This window comes from Panthera leo, chromosome B1 (assembly GCF_018350215.1).
Source record: "Panthera leo isolate Ple1 chromosome B1, P.leo_Ple1_pat1.1, whole genome shotgun sequence".
Taxonomy (NCBI): Eukaryota; Metazoa; Chordata; class Mammalia; order Carnivora; family Felidae; genus Panthera; species Panthera leo.
In genome coordinates this window covers 160,133,574-160,151,065 of record NC_056682.1, presented here as the reverse complement: position 1 = coordinate 160,151,065, position 17,492 = coordinate 160,133,574, and the positions used below count along the sequence as shown (strand labels likewise).

General features: G+C 36.1%; 1 protein-coding gene across 5 annotated transcripts in view; it reads left to right on the top strand.

The window, feature by feature from the left end:
- EXOC1 (exocyst complex component 1) overlaps positions 1 to 6,558 on the top strand; it is a 61,927-nt gene extending 55,369 nt beyond the window's left edge. For 3 of the 5 annotated variants that reach the window (XM_042936341.1, XM_042936338.1, XM_042936339.1), the window contains 3 exons: positions 489 to 688; positions 3,044 to 3,238; positions 5,081 to 6,558. In XM_042936341.1, coding sequence (XP_042792275.1) covers positions 489 to 688; positions 3,044 to 3,238; positions 5,081 to 5,233 — 548 coding nt within the window. In that variant the 3' untranslated portion in view covers positions 5,234 to 6,558. The remainder of the gene's footprint in view (positions 1 to 488; positions 689 to 3,043; positions 3,239 to 5,080) is intronic. The other 2 variants (XM_042936342.1, XM_042936340.1) reach the window with 1 other exon arrangement.
- The last annotated feature ends 10,934 nt before the right edge of the window (positions 6,559 to 17,492 follow it).

Sequence of the window (17,492 nt, the reverse complement as noted above, 5' to 3'; positions counted from 1 at the left end):
TATCTTTCCCTTTATGACTTCTAAGTTTTTGGACCATTCTTAAAAAGGTCATGCTATCACAAAAGTTTTTTGTTTTTTTTTTTTAATTAGCTTTATTTTCCCTGGTACTTGTGATTGTATTTGTTTATTTATTTGCTTTCTACATTTTTAAGTACGTGAGCAATTTAGAATTTCTTTGGCTGAAAATTGCAAATAGGAATCCAGATTTAGTGTATTTGAAATATTTGTATATATGCAAATGTGTATATATACACATTTATATACACAGATACACACACACACACACACACATATATGACTGTTTTAGAGTGATTTTTTAATTAGATTTAAGTGGATATGAAAACCCTTTAGTATATTTTATTAAGTCCAGAAATGTGCTTACTTCTTAAACTTACAAATGAAAAAAAATCATGTAAATATTTTTATAGCTAAATATGGTCCTATTCATATCAAAATGTTATTATATTTTTTCTTTTTTTTTATTTTAGTGGAGAAAGTAGCAAATGAAAGCCAGAAGACCCCCAGGGATGTAGTTATGATGGAAAACTTTCACCATATTTTTGCAACACTGTCTCGTTTGAAAATCTCATGTCTAGAAGCTGAAAAAAAAGAAGCCAAACAAAAATACACAGATCACCTTCAGTCTTATGTCATTTACTCTTTAGGACAACCTCTTGAAAAGCTAAATGTACGTATATTTTCATTCAGTGAATTTTCCTGATTTTGAACCTGTATATCATATATTTAGATATGAATAACACAAACATTCATACTAATTTGCTCATGTATTGATGCAAAAGGATAAGGAAGGAGGGACTCAGTTATCAAAGGTTCCAGTGTGCTAAGACACTATTAGGTGCTCTATACCTTATTTTAATTCTTGCGAAAAATGATCTGGGCTAAGGTAGCATCAACCCATTTTACAAATGAAGAAACTGAAAGTAAATAAACTTGCTTGAAGTCATAATAACTGGCAAGTAGCAAAGCTGGGGGAATGAACCCTAGATTAGGCTTTTCCATTGTACCAGGTTCTCTGGCTCATAAATGGCTCATCTCTAACCCTAGTTCAAATGAAGATTTTGAAAACTTTATCAAGATAAAAAGAAAACCAAAAATTGCTTTTTTCATTGCCTTTTTCTTTCCCTTCCTTTTCTGAAGTGAGTCATTCTCCAGAGCATATTTGATTATTACAATTAAGAATGGATGGTTTTAGAGAACTTTACAATAGTGGAAGCTTCAGTGGACCCTTCTAGATAACTTTGTCCACAATGTGATTAGTGCTCTTTCATAAGTTTTTAACTTGAAATTAGAGCCAAAATATATATATGTTGTCAACAACAAATGCTTAAAAGACATTTAATCATATTTAACCAATTGCTTCTAAAACTTAAGAACAGACAGATATTATTTCTCTAGGGTAAAAGGTCTTTCTTAGACCTAAAGTCTACTTGGTACTTAACTGCAACATTAGAACCATTCCCTTTGAAATAAAATTTAAAGCAGAATCATTGCTAGATCCTTTAATATTTAACATTGTTATGGAAGCTCTAGCCAATGCAATAAGACCAGAAACATAAATAAAAGATATGGAAAGGAAAGTTAAGGTTATAATCACCTATATATAATAGGTTGAAATTACTGATCTATGATAAAGTAGCAGGATTTGAAATACGTGTATAAAAAAATAATTTATTTCTGGTATGTTATAACAACCAATTAAAAGGTTATGTAGAAACAGGGGCGCCTGGGTGGCTCAGTCAGTTCAGTGTGTGACTCTTGATTTTGGCTCAGGTCATGATATCACAGTTTATGAGATCAAGCCCTACATAGGGCTCTGCACTGCCAGCACAGAGGCTACCTGAGATTTTCTCTCCCCCCACCCCCGGTGCTTCCCTGCTTGCATGTGCACATGCACACACACAATCTCTCTTTCTCCTTGTCTCAAAATAAACAGATGAACTTAAAAAAAAAAAAAAGTTGATGTAGAAACAAAATTTTTAAAAGCACCAGGAATAAATTTATCAAAAAAATTATTAGCAAAAGCATAATAATTTAATGAAAAACAAATAGTACTTACCAAGAAAATTTTAGAGAAAAGTAATGAGAGGAGATTTGGCTTGTCAGCATTAAATCATATTGTACAGTACTCACATAAAGGCGTGTCAATAAAACTGCATATTTAAAAAACAAATATATTTCAAAGACGACCTGAAATGAATATTTGTAACAATACAATAGTCAGTATATTTAATATAAAATGCCTTTTTAAAATCAATAAGGAAAGCACTAAGATCCCAATGTATAAATGGGCAAGGGTTCTGAATATACTATAAAATATGAAAGCAGGTTAATTTCATTTATAGCCAAAGAGTCGTGAAATAAAACAACAAATAAACCTTTTCACTCATCAAAATGTAATTTCTTTAAATTGTGGTAATTCTGATGATTATGTGGTAAGTAGCAGTTTCATGTCCTATTGATAGAAATATAAATTGATTGAACTTGGAAGCAAATTATGTATTTGAAGAATCTTCAGAATACTTAAAATGATGCTCCTCAACTAAGGAATCATAGACCTTGAAAATTGTACTGGAAAGTAATCAGTATTGTGGGTAAATACTTTTGTATGAAAAATATTTATGACCACTGTGTGTACAATAAATTTCTTTTAATCGGAGTAGATTTTGCCAACTCTGAAAAAGTGAAAAATGTTAAATATCCAATACAGGAGCAATGAATAAATTGTAGTTCAGCCATTAGATAGAACATTATGCAGCTGTTAAAATTTATAGTTTGGAGAAAACAAAATATTAAATGGGAAATACAACATATAATATAACCTAATTTATATATTTACAAGAAAAGACTAGAAGGAAATCTAAAATGTTAACAGTGGTTATCTCTGAGTAGTGTGATACATTTTTAATATATTTTCTGAGTTTAATACAGTGAATAAATACTATTTTATAATGAGGGGTTTTTTTTTAATTTAAATGGTAATAAAAGCAGTGCTTAGCCATTATTTCTTTTCATTTCCTTGAAGCATTTCTTTGAAGGTGTTGAAGCTCGTGTGGCACAGGGTATAAGAGAGGAGGAAGTAAGCTATCAACTTGCATTTAACAAACAAGAACTTCGTAAAGTCATTAAAGAGTATCCTGGAAAGGAAGTGAAAAAAGGTCTAGATAACCTCTACAAAAAGGTTGATAAACATTTATGCGAAGAGGAGAACTTACTTCAGGTATGCTTAGTTCCTTTAACCATCCTAGATTGCACATCTTTACATATATTGCTTTTCTCCAGGAGTCATCTAGAAAGGCTACAGATTTTCTATTTTAGTGCAGGAGGAAAGTTCCATAAATTATAGGCCAGATTAATGAGTTGTGAGGAAGAAAGGAACAACATTGATAATATAAGTTTATATGGCTATTCCTGTTTATCTTATATTTCTGCTTTATTGTTTTGAGACATTAGTTGTTTTGCTTAGGGCTGTGGGTTTTTTTGAGGTTTTTGTTTGTTTGTTTTTTAGGTTTGAGGAAGGTAACTAAATGGAAGAGAGCATAGTACAGCGGAGTGATGCTGAGCTTGGGGGCCAGAGTTAGAAATGCAGCTCCAGATTAAGTTGTATGACTTTAGGCAAGTTGCTTAACCTCTCTGAGCCTCAATTTTCTTACTTGAAAAGTGGAAATAATACCTCCCTCATATAGTGGACACTACTATTATTGTCATTGCCATTTTACAGATGAGAAAATCAAAAGCTTAGGGAGGTGGAGTAACATGACCAAGATCTCATAGCTAACGGATGGTAGAGCCAGATTTAAACCCCAAATTGAGCCATTTTTCTTAAACCATACTGAAAGACCCAGACATGAGTGAGAATAATTCAGATTTCAACATCATCAAAGGCTTCATGAGGGTTATTGCATTTGTGTCAGCCTCTGAAATTCAGGTAGGTACAGATAAAGCAAAAGGAGTGACATTCCAGGTGGAAGAAATACCATGAGCTAAAAGATGTAAAGCCAAAAGTGTAATACTCTTTAGCAAATAGACTTAAGGTGACAGGAATTTAGTATTTATGATGTTTAGGGTTTATGAGGAAAAATCCTGGAAGAATACTATCTGTTGGATAGTGATGATGGTCATAGCACCCACCCTCACCAGCTAGTCATGAGATGTAAATAGGATGATACATATATAAAGCCTTTGTACTGTGCTGATACACAGTAAGCATCAATAAATGTAACCTGTTATGGATGCCTGGGTGGCTCAGTCGTTGAAGAATCCAACTCTTGATATTGGCTCAGGTTGTAATTTTGTGGTTATGAGATTGAGCCCTACCTTGGGCTCTGTGCTGAGCACGGATTCTGCTTGAGATTCTCTCACTCCATCTCTCTGTCCCTCCCCTGCTCACACTCACTCTCTCTTTCAGAAAAAAAATAAACATTGAAAAAATAAATAAATAAATGTAACCTGTTAGTATTAGCTAATATGTCAATGTAAAATCAGATTCTGCCTTGATAGGTGTCTACATAGTTATTCCCACTGCTAAATCATAAATCCTTGGATTGCAGATAATCCATCTTGGTGTCCTTCATAGCATCAAGCAATGTTTTGTATCATCAATTTTAGCTAAAGAACTTTTTAAACTTTCATCTGAAATGAAATTTAAGCATTAACTGTTGTATTCCATTTAATTACTAGTCTTAGTTCCATATATAATTGTGTAAATACACATCTGTATTGGATATTGTAGTAGATATAATAATGGCTAAAATGTAATGAGTGCTTGCTATGTCAAACATGTTCTAAGCACTTTACATACATGCACTCATTTAATCCTCACAAGAAACTTATGAGGAAGGTATCATTGTTACTACCCTGGCTTACAGATGAGGAGCTTGAGGCACAGGGTAGTGATTCAACATAATCAGGGTCACATATGTTCTAAGTCTAAGGAGCCAGGGTGCATGTTCTTAACCATTACACTGCTAAATTCTTAGAATATGTCTTGACATTATTTCTACTTAACCTGATTATATATTTCCATTCATAATTTAGTAACTTATTGTCATTTTTATAATAGGTGGTGTGGCACTCTATGCAAGATGAATTTATACGCCAGTATAAGCACTTTGAAGGTTTGATAGCTCGCTGTTATCCTGGATCTGGCGTTACGATGGAATTCACCATTCAGGACATTCTAGATTATTGTTCCAGCATTGCACAGTCCCACTAAAACAGAAGAGATAGATGAAAGAAGTGTCTACTATTTTATATATGTGTGTGTGTGTGTGTGTGTGTGTGTGTGTGTGTGTGTGTGTGTGTATGGAAAGAAAAGATTTAGGTGCTAGGTTGCCCCTGCTGCTTTAAGTCAACAGACTGGATAGGAGGAGTGGGTATATGCAACTTCCCTTACCTGTGTAACTAATAACATGAGACTTCCCCTGTTACAGGTGGTCGCTTGGCCATATGTGCTAACAGGGGCATGTGAAAGGAAAAACAGCAAATTGTCCCAGAAAGTGAAAGATAAATGAAAAAAACACTGGGTACACCAGACACTATTCAAAATTATCAAGTAACTGTCTTGAGAACCCAGACTTGAACTTTATGTATTATTAAATGTCAGGTAAATGGGTAATACCGTACTACAAATATTCAAGAACAAAAGTACCAATTTATGTAGCAGTTTTATTTACCCAGTAGGTTGTGTACTAACCTAAAGCATTTCTCTCATCATAATATGCCTTTAGCATTCTTCTGTAACTGAACAGAAAGTTTTCTTTTATTGCCTAGTTTCTTGTATTTGAGAATAGTTATCCTGTGTGTAATGCATTGAAAGTTCTTCAGTTTTCACCAATTCACTATTGCTTTCAAATCATGTAACTACTAAAATATTGTACAGAATTTTTCCCTCTGTCTAACTAATGTGTATATGGACAGGGATCTTGTGATGATCAGTTGTAGACTTAGATTTTGAGGATTATGTGACTCTGTGTAGCAATGAATCTGAAATAAAGACATTTTCAAAAAAAAATTTTTCAGAAAAGTTAAAATTTGGTAATATCATTCTTAGATCTGTTATTTGCTATTTTTTGTATAAAAGCAAATTCTTATAAAATCAGTAAACAAAAATTACATGTTCATTTACCATAAAACACTTAAGAGTATAATAAGAAAAATAAAACCATTTATAATAGCATCAAAAATATTTAGTATTTAGGACTAAATCTAACAAACCATTGTACTATTAACTGAAATGTATCTTCTCAGAATTCCTATGTGGAACCCCTAACCAGCATCCCCTCCCCCCCGCCAGAATCTGATTAGAAATAAGGCTTTAAGGAGAGAGATCAAGGTTAAATGGGGTCATAAGTGTAGCGCCCTGATCCAGTAGAAATCGTACCCTTGTAAGAAGCCACCAGGGCTCTTTGCCATGTGAGGACACAGCAGGAAGGCAGCCATCTGCAGGCCAGAAAGAGAGCTCACAAGAACCCAACCATGCCAGCACCCTGATCTTGGACTTCCAGCCTCCAAAATTGAGAAAATAAAGTTCTGTTAGTTAACCCACTCAGTCTATGGTATTTTATTATAGCAGCACAAGATGTATAAGACCTTTATGAAGAAAATTATAAAACTATTGAAAGATATTAAAGAAGGCCTACGTAAGTGGAGGAATATTTCATGTGTCCGTGTAAGAACACATAACATAATAGAAATGGCAGTTATCCTCAAATGTAAGGATTCAGTACAGATTTCCAATATTCTAGCCCTGTGCCTAACAAGCTTGAAAGTCGCCTCTCCAGTCTAACAAGTGGAAAGCTGAACAAACTGAAAAATCAACTCTTCTTAGATCTGTAAGAGAAGTGAGGTCACAAGGAAAACCACTACTACAATTAGAGACATCCAACAGTAGAACTTATTGGAGCAGAAACCCACAAGCTGAAACCCACAGGAACCAGTGCCCAGGTAGGGAAAACTGAACTGTAATTAACAATTTGCTTGAGACTGAGTGTGGGTTAAGTCTGAGAAATAAAAATTCCAGGCATCCAGTCCTTGGGAGTCCCTCAGATATTTGTGAGTTTTACATCCCATAGTTCTGCTAGGTTCTCACAGTGAATAACAGAGAAAAATCCCCCTGTGCTTCTGGCAGGGAGGACCTGGGAGAAGGAAATATCCAACTACAGCTGGCTTAGCCTTGTACATGGAGGAAGGGAAATACCCATCTTCAGTCCACTCTAGTCATCCTTTCCCACATAAAGGGGGAAGGAGGACTGAAAAGCACAGGTAAAGTTCATAGTCTGGTTGTACAGGCTCACTGAAAGACTGAGACCTATTCATAGGACTATAGAACAGTACCCCCCTCCCCACCGCCAACACCTCACCACCACATTACTAATGGCCTGTTTACAGCAGTTCCTTTTACCCAGTACATCACATCTGGCTGTCAAGGAAACAATTACAAGACACATTCAAGACAAAACAACAACAACAACAACAGTTTGAAGACATAGAGCAAACATCAGAGCAAGATTCAGATACGACAGGGTTGTTGGAATTATCAGACCAGCAATTTGAAACAACTATAATTAAGATGCTAAGTGCTCTAATGGGTAAGATAGAGAGCATGCCAGAATAGATGGGCAACATATGCAGCGATGGAAATTCCAAAAAAAACAAAGGAAATCCTAATGATCAAAACACTGTAACAGAAATGAAGAATGCCCTTGATGAGCGTATTCGTGGACTGGACACAGCTAAGGAATCTCTGAGCTTGAGCATGTCTCAGTAGAAACTTCCAAAGCCAAACATAAAGAGAATAGAGACTAGAAGGGGGAAAAAACAACAAAAACCTAGAATATCCAAAGACTGGAACAATTACAAAAGATATAATGCGCATGTAATGGGAATACCAGAAGAAGAGAGAAAGGTGTCTCAGACTTCAAGTCTGGAGTTCTCTCTTGTCCAGCAAGAGAACGGACGCAGAATTAAATGCGAGAGAGGCTAATATCCAGGAGGAGACAAAAGTAAGGGTCATTGCTCCGTTTTTATTAGGATCAGAAGGCTTACAAATGTGATGGACATGCAGAAAGAGACAGTGAAACAGTGAACATTAAATTGTATGTGAGAGAAAGAGAGTTTTGAAGATATCCAGTGTTAGGAGTTTGGGTCAAAAGAAAACAAAATCCCTGCACTGAGCAGATGACTGTTTACAGCAGGCACGAGGGGCCTCACATATTTATCTTAACTTGCCTAGGGGATAAGACATATGGAACATGCTACCTCAGGGTCAACAAGGCACCTTTCTTTTGCTAATTAGCTCCACTCTGGGCAATTTCACCCTGCTCCCAGGGGTCTATAGCCCTGTTTACCTATTTACCTATTCTAGACATCCAACCTATGGAAGTAGCTTTCTACTTTTGTACTATGCTGGGAGCACTTTGGCCCTGTTTACCTAATCTTGGATGCTTTCATCCTAAACCTTGTTAACCCATTGGTGCAAGCTCAGGGATTTCCTAAACTTATTCCCCACAGAAAGGAAGAGAAGAAATATTTGAAACAATAATGATTGAGAAGTTCCCTGAGTTAGTGTCCAACACCAAACTTGTCCACTGATCCAGGAAGCTGTTCCAGAAAACAAGAGCAGGATGAATGCCCAAAAAGCTACACCTACACATATCATTATCAAGCCATAGAAAATCAAAGATTAAAAAAAAAAAAATCCTGAAAGAAGAAGAGGAAAACAAAGACCTCACTTCTTGGAGAACAAGGATAAGAATTACGTTTGACTTCTCAGAAACCAAGTGAGCAAGAAGAGAGTGGAGTGAAATATTTGAAGTATTGAGAGAAAAAACCCACCAACCTAGAATTCTATATCCTGGGAAATTATCCTTCAAGGATAGTGAAGGAGAGAGAAAGACTTTCTCAAATGAGCAAAAATTGAGGGAATTTGTTGCTAGTACACTTGCCTTGCAACAAATATTAAAAGAACTTCTTTAGAAGGAAAATGATAGAGGTCAGAAACTCAGGTCTACATAAACAGAGAGCACCAGAGGAGGAATAAGTGAATGTAAAATAAAAACTTTTATTTTTCTTGTTCTTAATTGATCTAAGAGTTTGTTCCAAATAATAATAGCAACAACGTATTCAATTATGTGTGTGTGTGTGTGTGTGTGTGTGTATGTGTGTGTGTGCTTATGTATGTTTATGTATAAGTGAAATGAGTGATAGCAATGATACAAAGAATGAGAGGAATTAGGATTATTTTATTTTTATAAAGTACTCTTCCTATCCCTGAAGTGGTATAGGGTGATTTGAAAGATTTGGATTAGTTGTAAATATATATTGCGAACTCGAGGGCAACCACCTGGAAAAGTTTAAAAAGAAGTGTAATTAATATCCTAAGAAAGGAGAGAAAATGGAATCATCTAAAATGCTCAGTTAAAACCACAAAAGACAAAAAAAAAAAGACAAAAGTAGGAACAATGAACAAGTGCAACAATTAGAAAATAGTAACAAATATTGTAGCTACTTATTCAACTATATTAAAAATTATTTTAAATGTCAATGGTTTAAATGCACTAATTGAAAGAGAGATTGCCAGAGTGGACCAAAAAATAAGACCCAACAGGGACGCCTGGGTGGCTCAGTCAGTTGAGCGTCCAACTTCTGTTCAGGTCATGATTTCATGGTCCATGAGTTCGAGCCCCACGTCAGGCTCTGTGCTGACAGCTTGAAGCCTGGAGCCTGCTTTGGATTCTGTGTTTCCCTCTCTCTCTGCCCCTCCCCCACTCATGCTCTGTCTCTTTCTCTCCCTCTCAAAAATAAATAAACATTAAAAAACTTAGGGGCGCCTGGGTGGCTCAGTGGGTTAAGCGTCCGACTTTGGCTCAGGTCATGATCTCGAGGTCTGTGAGTTCGAGCCCCGCGTCGGGCTCTGTACTGCCAGCTCGGAGCCTGGAGCCTGTTTCAGATTCTGTGTCTCCCTCTCTCTGACCCTCCCCCGTTCATGCTCTGTCTCTCCCTGTCTCAAAAATAAATAAATGTTAAAAAAAAAAAAAAAAAATAAGACCCAACTACAGGCCTACCTTGTTTTATTGCTTCTTGCTTTATTGTGCATTGTTCCAACAGCGTTTGCTCACTCCATGTTTCTGTGCACATCTTGGTAATCCTTGCAGTATTTCAAACATTTTCTTTTTCTTTTTTTAAATGTATTTATTTATTTGTTTATTTATTTTAATTTGAGAGACTGAGAGCACTAGCAGGTGAGGGACAGAGAAAGAGAGAGAGAGAGAGTGAGAGAGAGAGAATCCCAAACAGGCTCAGCACTGTTAGCACAGAGCCCAACACAGGGCTCAATCCCACAAACCGTGAGATCATGACCTGAGCTGAAACCAAGAGCCAGTTGCTCAACCAACTGAGCAACCCAGGCACCCCTCAAACCTTTTCTTATTGTAATATTTCTTACAGTGATCTGTAATCAGTGATTACAACTTGCTATTGGCTTAGATAATGGTTAGCATTTTTTAGTAATAAAGTATTCTTTAATTAAGGTATATCCATTATTTTTTTAGACATAATGTTATTGCATACTTAATAAACTACGGAGGGGTGTAAACATAACTTTTATATGCACTGGGAAACCAAAAATTTCATTTGACACATTTTATTGTGATATTTGTTTTATTGCAGTGACCTCAAAAAAACCTGCAATTATCTCCAAGGTATGCCTATCTCTGTCGGCTGTAATAAACCCACTTTAAATATAAAGACACATATAGATTAAAAGTAAGTGGATGAAAAGGATGCCTGTCTGCCTCAGTTGGTGGATCATGTGACTCTTGGTCTTGGGATTGTGAGTTCAAGCCCCACATTGGGTGTATAGATTACTTTAAAATAAAATCTTAAAAAATAAAAGTAAGTGGATGAAGACATATCATGCTAACATTAATCAAAGCAGGAGTAAATATATTAATTTCGGACAGCGGGCTGCAGAGTAAGGAAAGTTATCAGAGATAATGAAGGGAATTATATAATGACAAGTCACTTCTCCAACAAGACATAAAAATCCTTAACATGTATACAGCTAACAACGGACCATTAAAATTCATGAGGCAAAAACTGATGGAACTGCAAGGAGAAATAGATGAATCAACCATTATAGTTGGAGACCTAAATCCACCTCTAAAAAAATAAAATATAAAAATAAACCCACCTCCTTAAAAAATGGACAGATTGGGACACATGGGTGGTTCAGTCAGTTGAGTGTCTGACTCTTGATTTCAGCTTAGGTCATGATCTCGTGGTTATAGGATCAGGTCCCACACCAGGCTCCACACAGCATAGAGCCTGCTTAAGATTCTCTTTCCTTCTCCCCCACTTACACTCTTTCTCTCTCTCAAATTAAAACAAAAAACAAACAAGAAATGGACAGATCCAACAGGCAGAAGAAAATCAGCAAGGACATAACTGAACTCACCAACATCATCAATCAGTTAGACATAATGGACATCTTTAGACTGCTTCAGCAGTAGCAGAATACACATTCTTCTCAAGGTCATATGAAACATTCACCAAGATAGACCACCTTCCGGACCATAAAGTGTACCTTGATAAATTTTTAAAACTAGAAAATATATACTGCCCACCCTCAGAACACAGTGAAATTAAACTAAAAATCAGTAACAGAAAGATAGGAAAATCTTAAAATACTTGGAGATGAAAAATTCAATGCAATTCCAGTCAACCTCACAATTCCTTCAGTTTGGTTTTATTTCTATGGGAACTGACAAGCTGTTTATAAAATGAAAGAAAAATTTATATAAAATTTATGGCAAAACAAAAGCTAATGGCCAAGATGCTCCTGAAGAGTGAAGTAGAGTTTCCATACCAATAATTATAATTAAAGCAGGATTGTTATTGGTGCAAAAATAAATCGACCAGTGGAACAAAACTTGAGAGTCTAGAAACAAACCCACATAAATATGGACCCTTACTTTACTACACATGTGCCATGGAAAATCAGCAGGGAAAGGATAAATTTGGAGTAAATGGCGCTGGGACAGGTTATCCATAAGAGAAAATGTAGGAATTTAGCCCTTACCTCACACCATGTACAAAATGAATTTCACATGGATTTAATTCCTAAATGTGGTAGGCAAAAACATAGAATTTTTAGAAGACAGCATAAGAGAATATCTGTTTTACCTCAGGATGAAGGTTTTGTTAAATAAGCAAATGGCAAATCATAAAGGAAAAAAAGTAATAATTTTGACTTCATTAAATTTAGGAACTTACATTCAACTATTGATGAAAGTGAAACAACAAACCACAAATAGAGACAATAACTACAACATGTTTAACAACAGCCAAAACTAAAAAAACAAAAAACAAAAAACCACAAATCCATTAAAAAAAAAAAGACAAAGCAATAGACAAAATGGACAAAAAATAAACTTGTACGAGGCATTTCACAGAAGGAAAGGGAATGGCCAATAAGCATATGAAGCATTTGCCTTTATTTGTCATGGAAATGTAAATTAAATTTAAAAGGATTGAGACCACCGGAACAACAAATGTTTCTGAAAGAATCATAAGTTGGGTACAATCACTTAAACATCTTGACACTATCTAGTAAAGTTAAAGATGAGTGTAACTTATGACTCTCAATTAAGTCACTCCTAAGCCCATGTTCCACAGCAGTAGATCTTACCCCTAACTACTATGGTGTGCTTATAAAATACAGATGCCTGGGTTCTCCCCTTCAGAAGTTACATTTCAACTGGGCCAAAGTGGAGCCCAGGCACCTACATCTTTTAAAAGCACCCCAGTGATTCTGGTACTCAGTGAGTACTGAGAATCACTGCCATAAAGAGACTCATGTACTTAGGCATTAGCAGTCTTAGCAAAGACCCTATCAATACTGTTTGTAATAACAGAAAAAAACCTGCAAAAACCCAAATGTCCATCAACAGTAGAATTAAGGTATACTCATTCAGTAGAATACCTGTATAGTAGTGAAAATGAGTGAATTTTAGATGCTCTCAACAGTGTAGACAAGTGTCAGGAAAATAATGTCAGATGAGAAAAGTCAATCACAGAAGAATGTATGCAATATGATTCTATTAATATAAAATTTCAAAGCCCTCCAAATAAAACAATATGTTGTTTAGAGTTACAAATATGGTAAAGCTGGGGAAAAGCAAGGCAACAATGGCAAAATTCTGGAGAGGTGATTAAGAAGAAGGAAGGGAAGTGTTGGTATCTGGCAGGTACACATAGGATTTTAAGGGCATAAATTATAATGTTCTCCAACTGGGCAGTGGGTACATGGATTTTATTTTATCATGATTCCTTATCCCTTACATATACCTTATAAATCTTATTTTATATCAGTTCAACATTTAACTGAAAAACCTTAAGTCAAATTTGTATGTATGTATGTCTTTATTGGTACACATTAAAACCTGAACATTTATAGGTAACAATCTGCGGCCAAAGGAAATCCCATGGCTTGATCAAGGTCCAAGCTAAGTATTAACAGAGTTGCTACTTCACACACTAAATTCCCTCTCAAAGTGCTGACTTTGCTTTTCTCTATGGATAACAGGAATGATCCAGATAGAATATACATCACATCTAAGGACCAACACTGTCTAATATCTCCACTAGCAGGAAAAAGCAATGAATGACTCCCATCAACCATAATTTTCTGGGCCTTAAAGATCTATACTATTGTTTGCTAGAGGGGATAGGCAGAAATGAACAGTGAACTTCTAAACAAAATGCTGAAAATGATAAAGAATAACTGTAGGTTAAAAAGTACTGAGAAAGTAAAAATGGCTATACCAGCTTGAATATGTAACAGAAAGATGTCAAAGAACTAGGATTACGAATCCTCGTAGTTACCTGCTTTGGAATCTTCTGCATCTGAGATTTTCAAGCTTGAATGAACATATGAAACAAATGGGGATCTTACTGAAATACAGATTGTGATTCAACAGGTTTTGTCTGGTCCAAGATTCTGCACGTCTAGCAAGATCCCAAGTAACATCAATGCTGCTGGTCTCTAGGCCACAGTTTGAAATACCAGGCTTTATAATGTAGAGTTATATTATGTATACTTCTGAACATATCAGGACTAATTGTGTTTTTCTTCCTTGGGAGACAGCTGATATTAATGCTGTGGTTTTAAAAGAGTTCTCAGGTTGCTAAATTTGGTGGCACTGTGCTATAATACTCATGCATCTAAATTCCTAAGTGCGTATAATACTGAGTGCATTTAGGACTAATTCTTATTTTCAAGAGGATGGGGGAGCAGTCAAAAGGCAGTGGGGTAGATGGAAAGAGGGAGTATGAAAGTATGAAAAAGATGGGGAAAGCAGGTACTAAGAGGCAATGGAGAATATAGCAAGCAAGACAAAGCAACCATCAATCTATGAGCAAATTGCTCAAACGATCTTAAGAAAGCAGCTTCTCTGAGATCAGCATCTCAATTTAACTTGGTTATGCAAGATGGTGGGTTATTCTAGAATTTAAATATTTGTCTAGTTAGCTAAAGGAAAGGATAGTGGAGAAGAAAGTAAGAAATTGAAGGGATATGCCCTAATCTGCATTTTATTCTTGTCTCCATTTAATTTTAAACAGCCTTTCCTGATCTTCTTTAACTTAAATTACATTGCCCTGTAATTCTTTTAGAACAGCCTATTCTTTTCTTCCTGGCACTTACTATAATTTGAAATATATTTGTCTTTTTACTTCTTGGTATTGTCTCCCCTACTTAGACCACAAGCTTTATGATTAGGATCAAGACCATTTTGTTCACAGGTATCCATCTACCACATTTAAGTACTTAATAAATACTTTAAAAAGTAAACAGGTAAAGCTTGAATTGTTAATTGATGGAAGAAGGAAACAGTCACTCATAGTTCTTTACTATTTCCTTCGTTATGTAGAACACAATCATATTCTCAAATGTAGGTGCCATTAGAGCAGAGGCTCTCCCTGCTTTGTTCACTGATTGAGCCCAACACCTAATATGCTGCCTTGTCTTAAGTGCTCGCTAACTAGATGTTGAAGACTGATACTCATTCTAGGTACTGAGTGAAGGAACTATTGTAAGGAAATTGACCCACCGGATAAAGAAAAATTGTGTTCTGCTCAGTTTTTACTTTATACACACAGGGTCTTGCAAACATAGTAGTACAAATTCAGCAAATGCTTGCTGAAATGAATTGAATTCACGGAGAACCTGTTAGAAAAACTAAACTAAACCAAGTAAACTTGAAGATCTAATTGGCTTTATTAAGTGATTCATGAATCAGGCAGCATCCTATCTAGAGAGTAGGGGGAAGCTCCAAAGGGCTACAGAAAGGGAAAGGTTTTTAAAGGCAGAACAGGAAGATCACAAACAGAAGAAAAAGGATCATTTCAGGTGAGGTCACCTTCATTCAGGGAACAACAGAGTTTTAGTAGGTGGATTACCTCATCTCCCTTTGGGAACTGAAGAGGACCCATGGGTCAGATTAGTGCTGACCAAAAAATTCCTGACTGACTGGTTAAAGGTTACATTGCTGGAGGGTTGAAACTGCAGTTAGGTTAGGTATTATTAGGTCTTGGTTTGCTGACTTGGCCTAAGTGACACCATTTGGGGTCTATAGTTGAACGGTATCTTCTGTAGAGTCTAGACTTCCGTAAATTCCTCAGATAGCCACTGTGGGTTGTGGGGTCTTCCTACTCTTTCTTGCTAACAGAGCTCTACTTTTTATAGGTTAGGAACATGGCCAAACAAAGGCAAAAAAATCAAGATTGGGATAAACCATTGTATCTCAACCTGCTGCATATTAAAATCCCTGGGGAAATGTTTAAAACTGATATCTGCATCTCACCTCAGACAAATAAAATAAGAATTTCTGAAGGTGGGGCCCAGGTTTCTTACAAATTTCCTGGGTGATTATAATGGGCGGCCAGTGTTGACCTGGTCCAAGGCAGCCATGACAATCCTATTCTCCTTTGCCTATGTTTGGTTTAGAGGTTATGCATCCGTGTGACCCAGTTTCTGTCGCTGAGATATAAGAGAAAATCTGCTAAGAAGCCCTAGAAAAGATTTTCCACCTTGATGAGAAGTTTATCAGATTTATATAAGGATCTTAATAAGGTTATATACAGGCTCTTTTGCCCTTACCTCTTCTTCTGTCTTCGTGTATCATGATATGAGGAGATCGTTAACGCTGCAGTTATGAAAAGGCATGACGGATGCACTGAGATGACAGAGCACAAAAAGCAAGAGTCTACTTAACTCCGAACCTGCCCAGCCTTCTTGTTATGTGAAATGACCCAATGTCTTTATTATTTAAGCCACAGCTATTTTATGACTTGCAGGTAATTCCCTTTTTCTTCCTAACTATAATATAACCCTTACTCATTCATTCATTCATTCATAAATGCATCTATTTATCAAAATAAAATGCATAACAGTTAAGAGCACGAGCTTTGCAATCAGCCCTAGGTTTAAGTCCCAGCCCTAAGAAGCTGTTACTAGTTGGGTGTCTCTCTAAGCTTTGTTCCCTCTTCTATAAAAACAATGATGCCCACTTTATAATTTTATGGTGAGAATTAAATGAAATAATATGCAGAAAGTACTTAGCACAGTACCCAGCACTGTACTCAATCAATGATAGCCATTGCTATTACATGCCTGCTCTGTACCAGAAGTTTCCTCTTGTTCCATTACGTTAAAAAAAAAAAAAAAAGCGTACCTATTCTGAATGATATTCATTAATGCATTTGATTATTAAATACTACCTCAGAACTTCCCCAGGCACAGTAACCTTGTTATTCACAATTTATATTTTAGAATTTCCATTGCCTTTCCAAGTATGAAATCTATAACTGAATAGTGATTTGTTTTCTAGACACACTGTATGCAAAGAAAAACGTATTCAATCATCAGTAGTCTGGCTCCATTCATTTGCAATTAAAATTAGAAGGGAGGGGCATCTGGGTGGCTCAGTCCACTTCAGACTTTGGCTCAGGTCAGGATCTCACAGTTCGTGATTTCAGGCCACACATGGGTCTCTCTGCTGTCAGCAGGGCCCACTTCAGATCCTCTGTCTCCCTCTTTCTCAGCTTCTCCCCACCATTCGTGCTTTCTCTTTCTCTTTTAAAAAATAAATAAATATTAAAAAAAATATTTTTTTAAATCAGAAGGGTAGATGTGGTAGCAGACACTCTATTGTAAATTAGAGGACCAGTATTTCATTTCATGAAAGGTTTTGTAAACTTGATTTTACTACTCAAGTGAGGTATCAAGTTACTGTTTTTGCACAAATGAACTAGTACATTAGTTTTAAAGTCATGTGCCCCTTTTCCAAAGAAGACATCCAGATGGCTAACAGACACATGAAAAGATGCTCAACATCACTCATCGTCAGGGAAATACAAATCAAGACCACACTGAGATACCACCTCACACCTGTCAGAATGGCTAATACTAACAA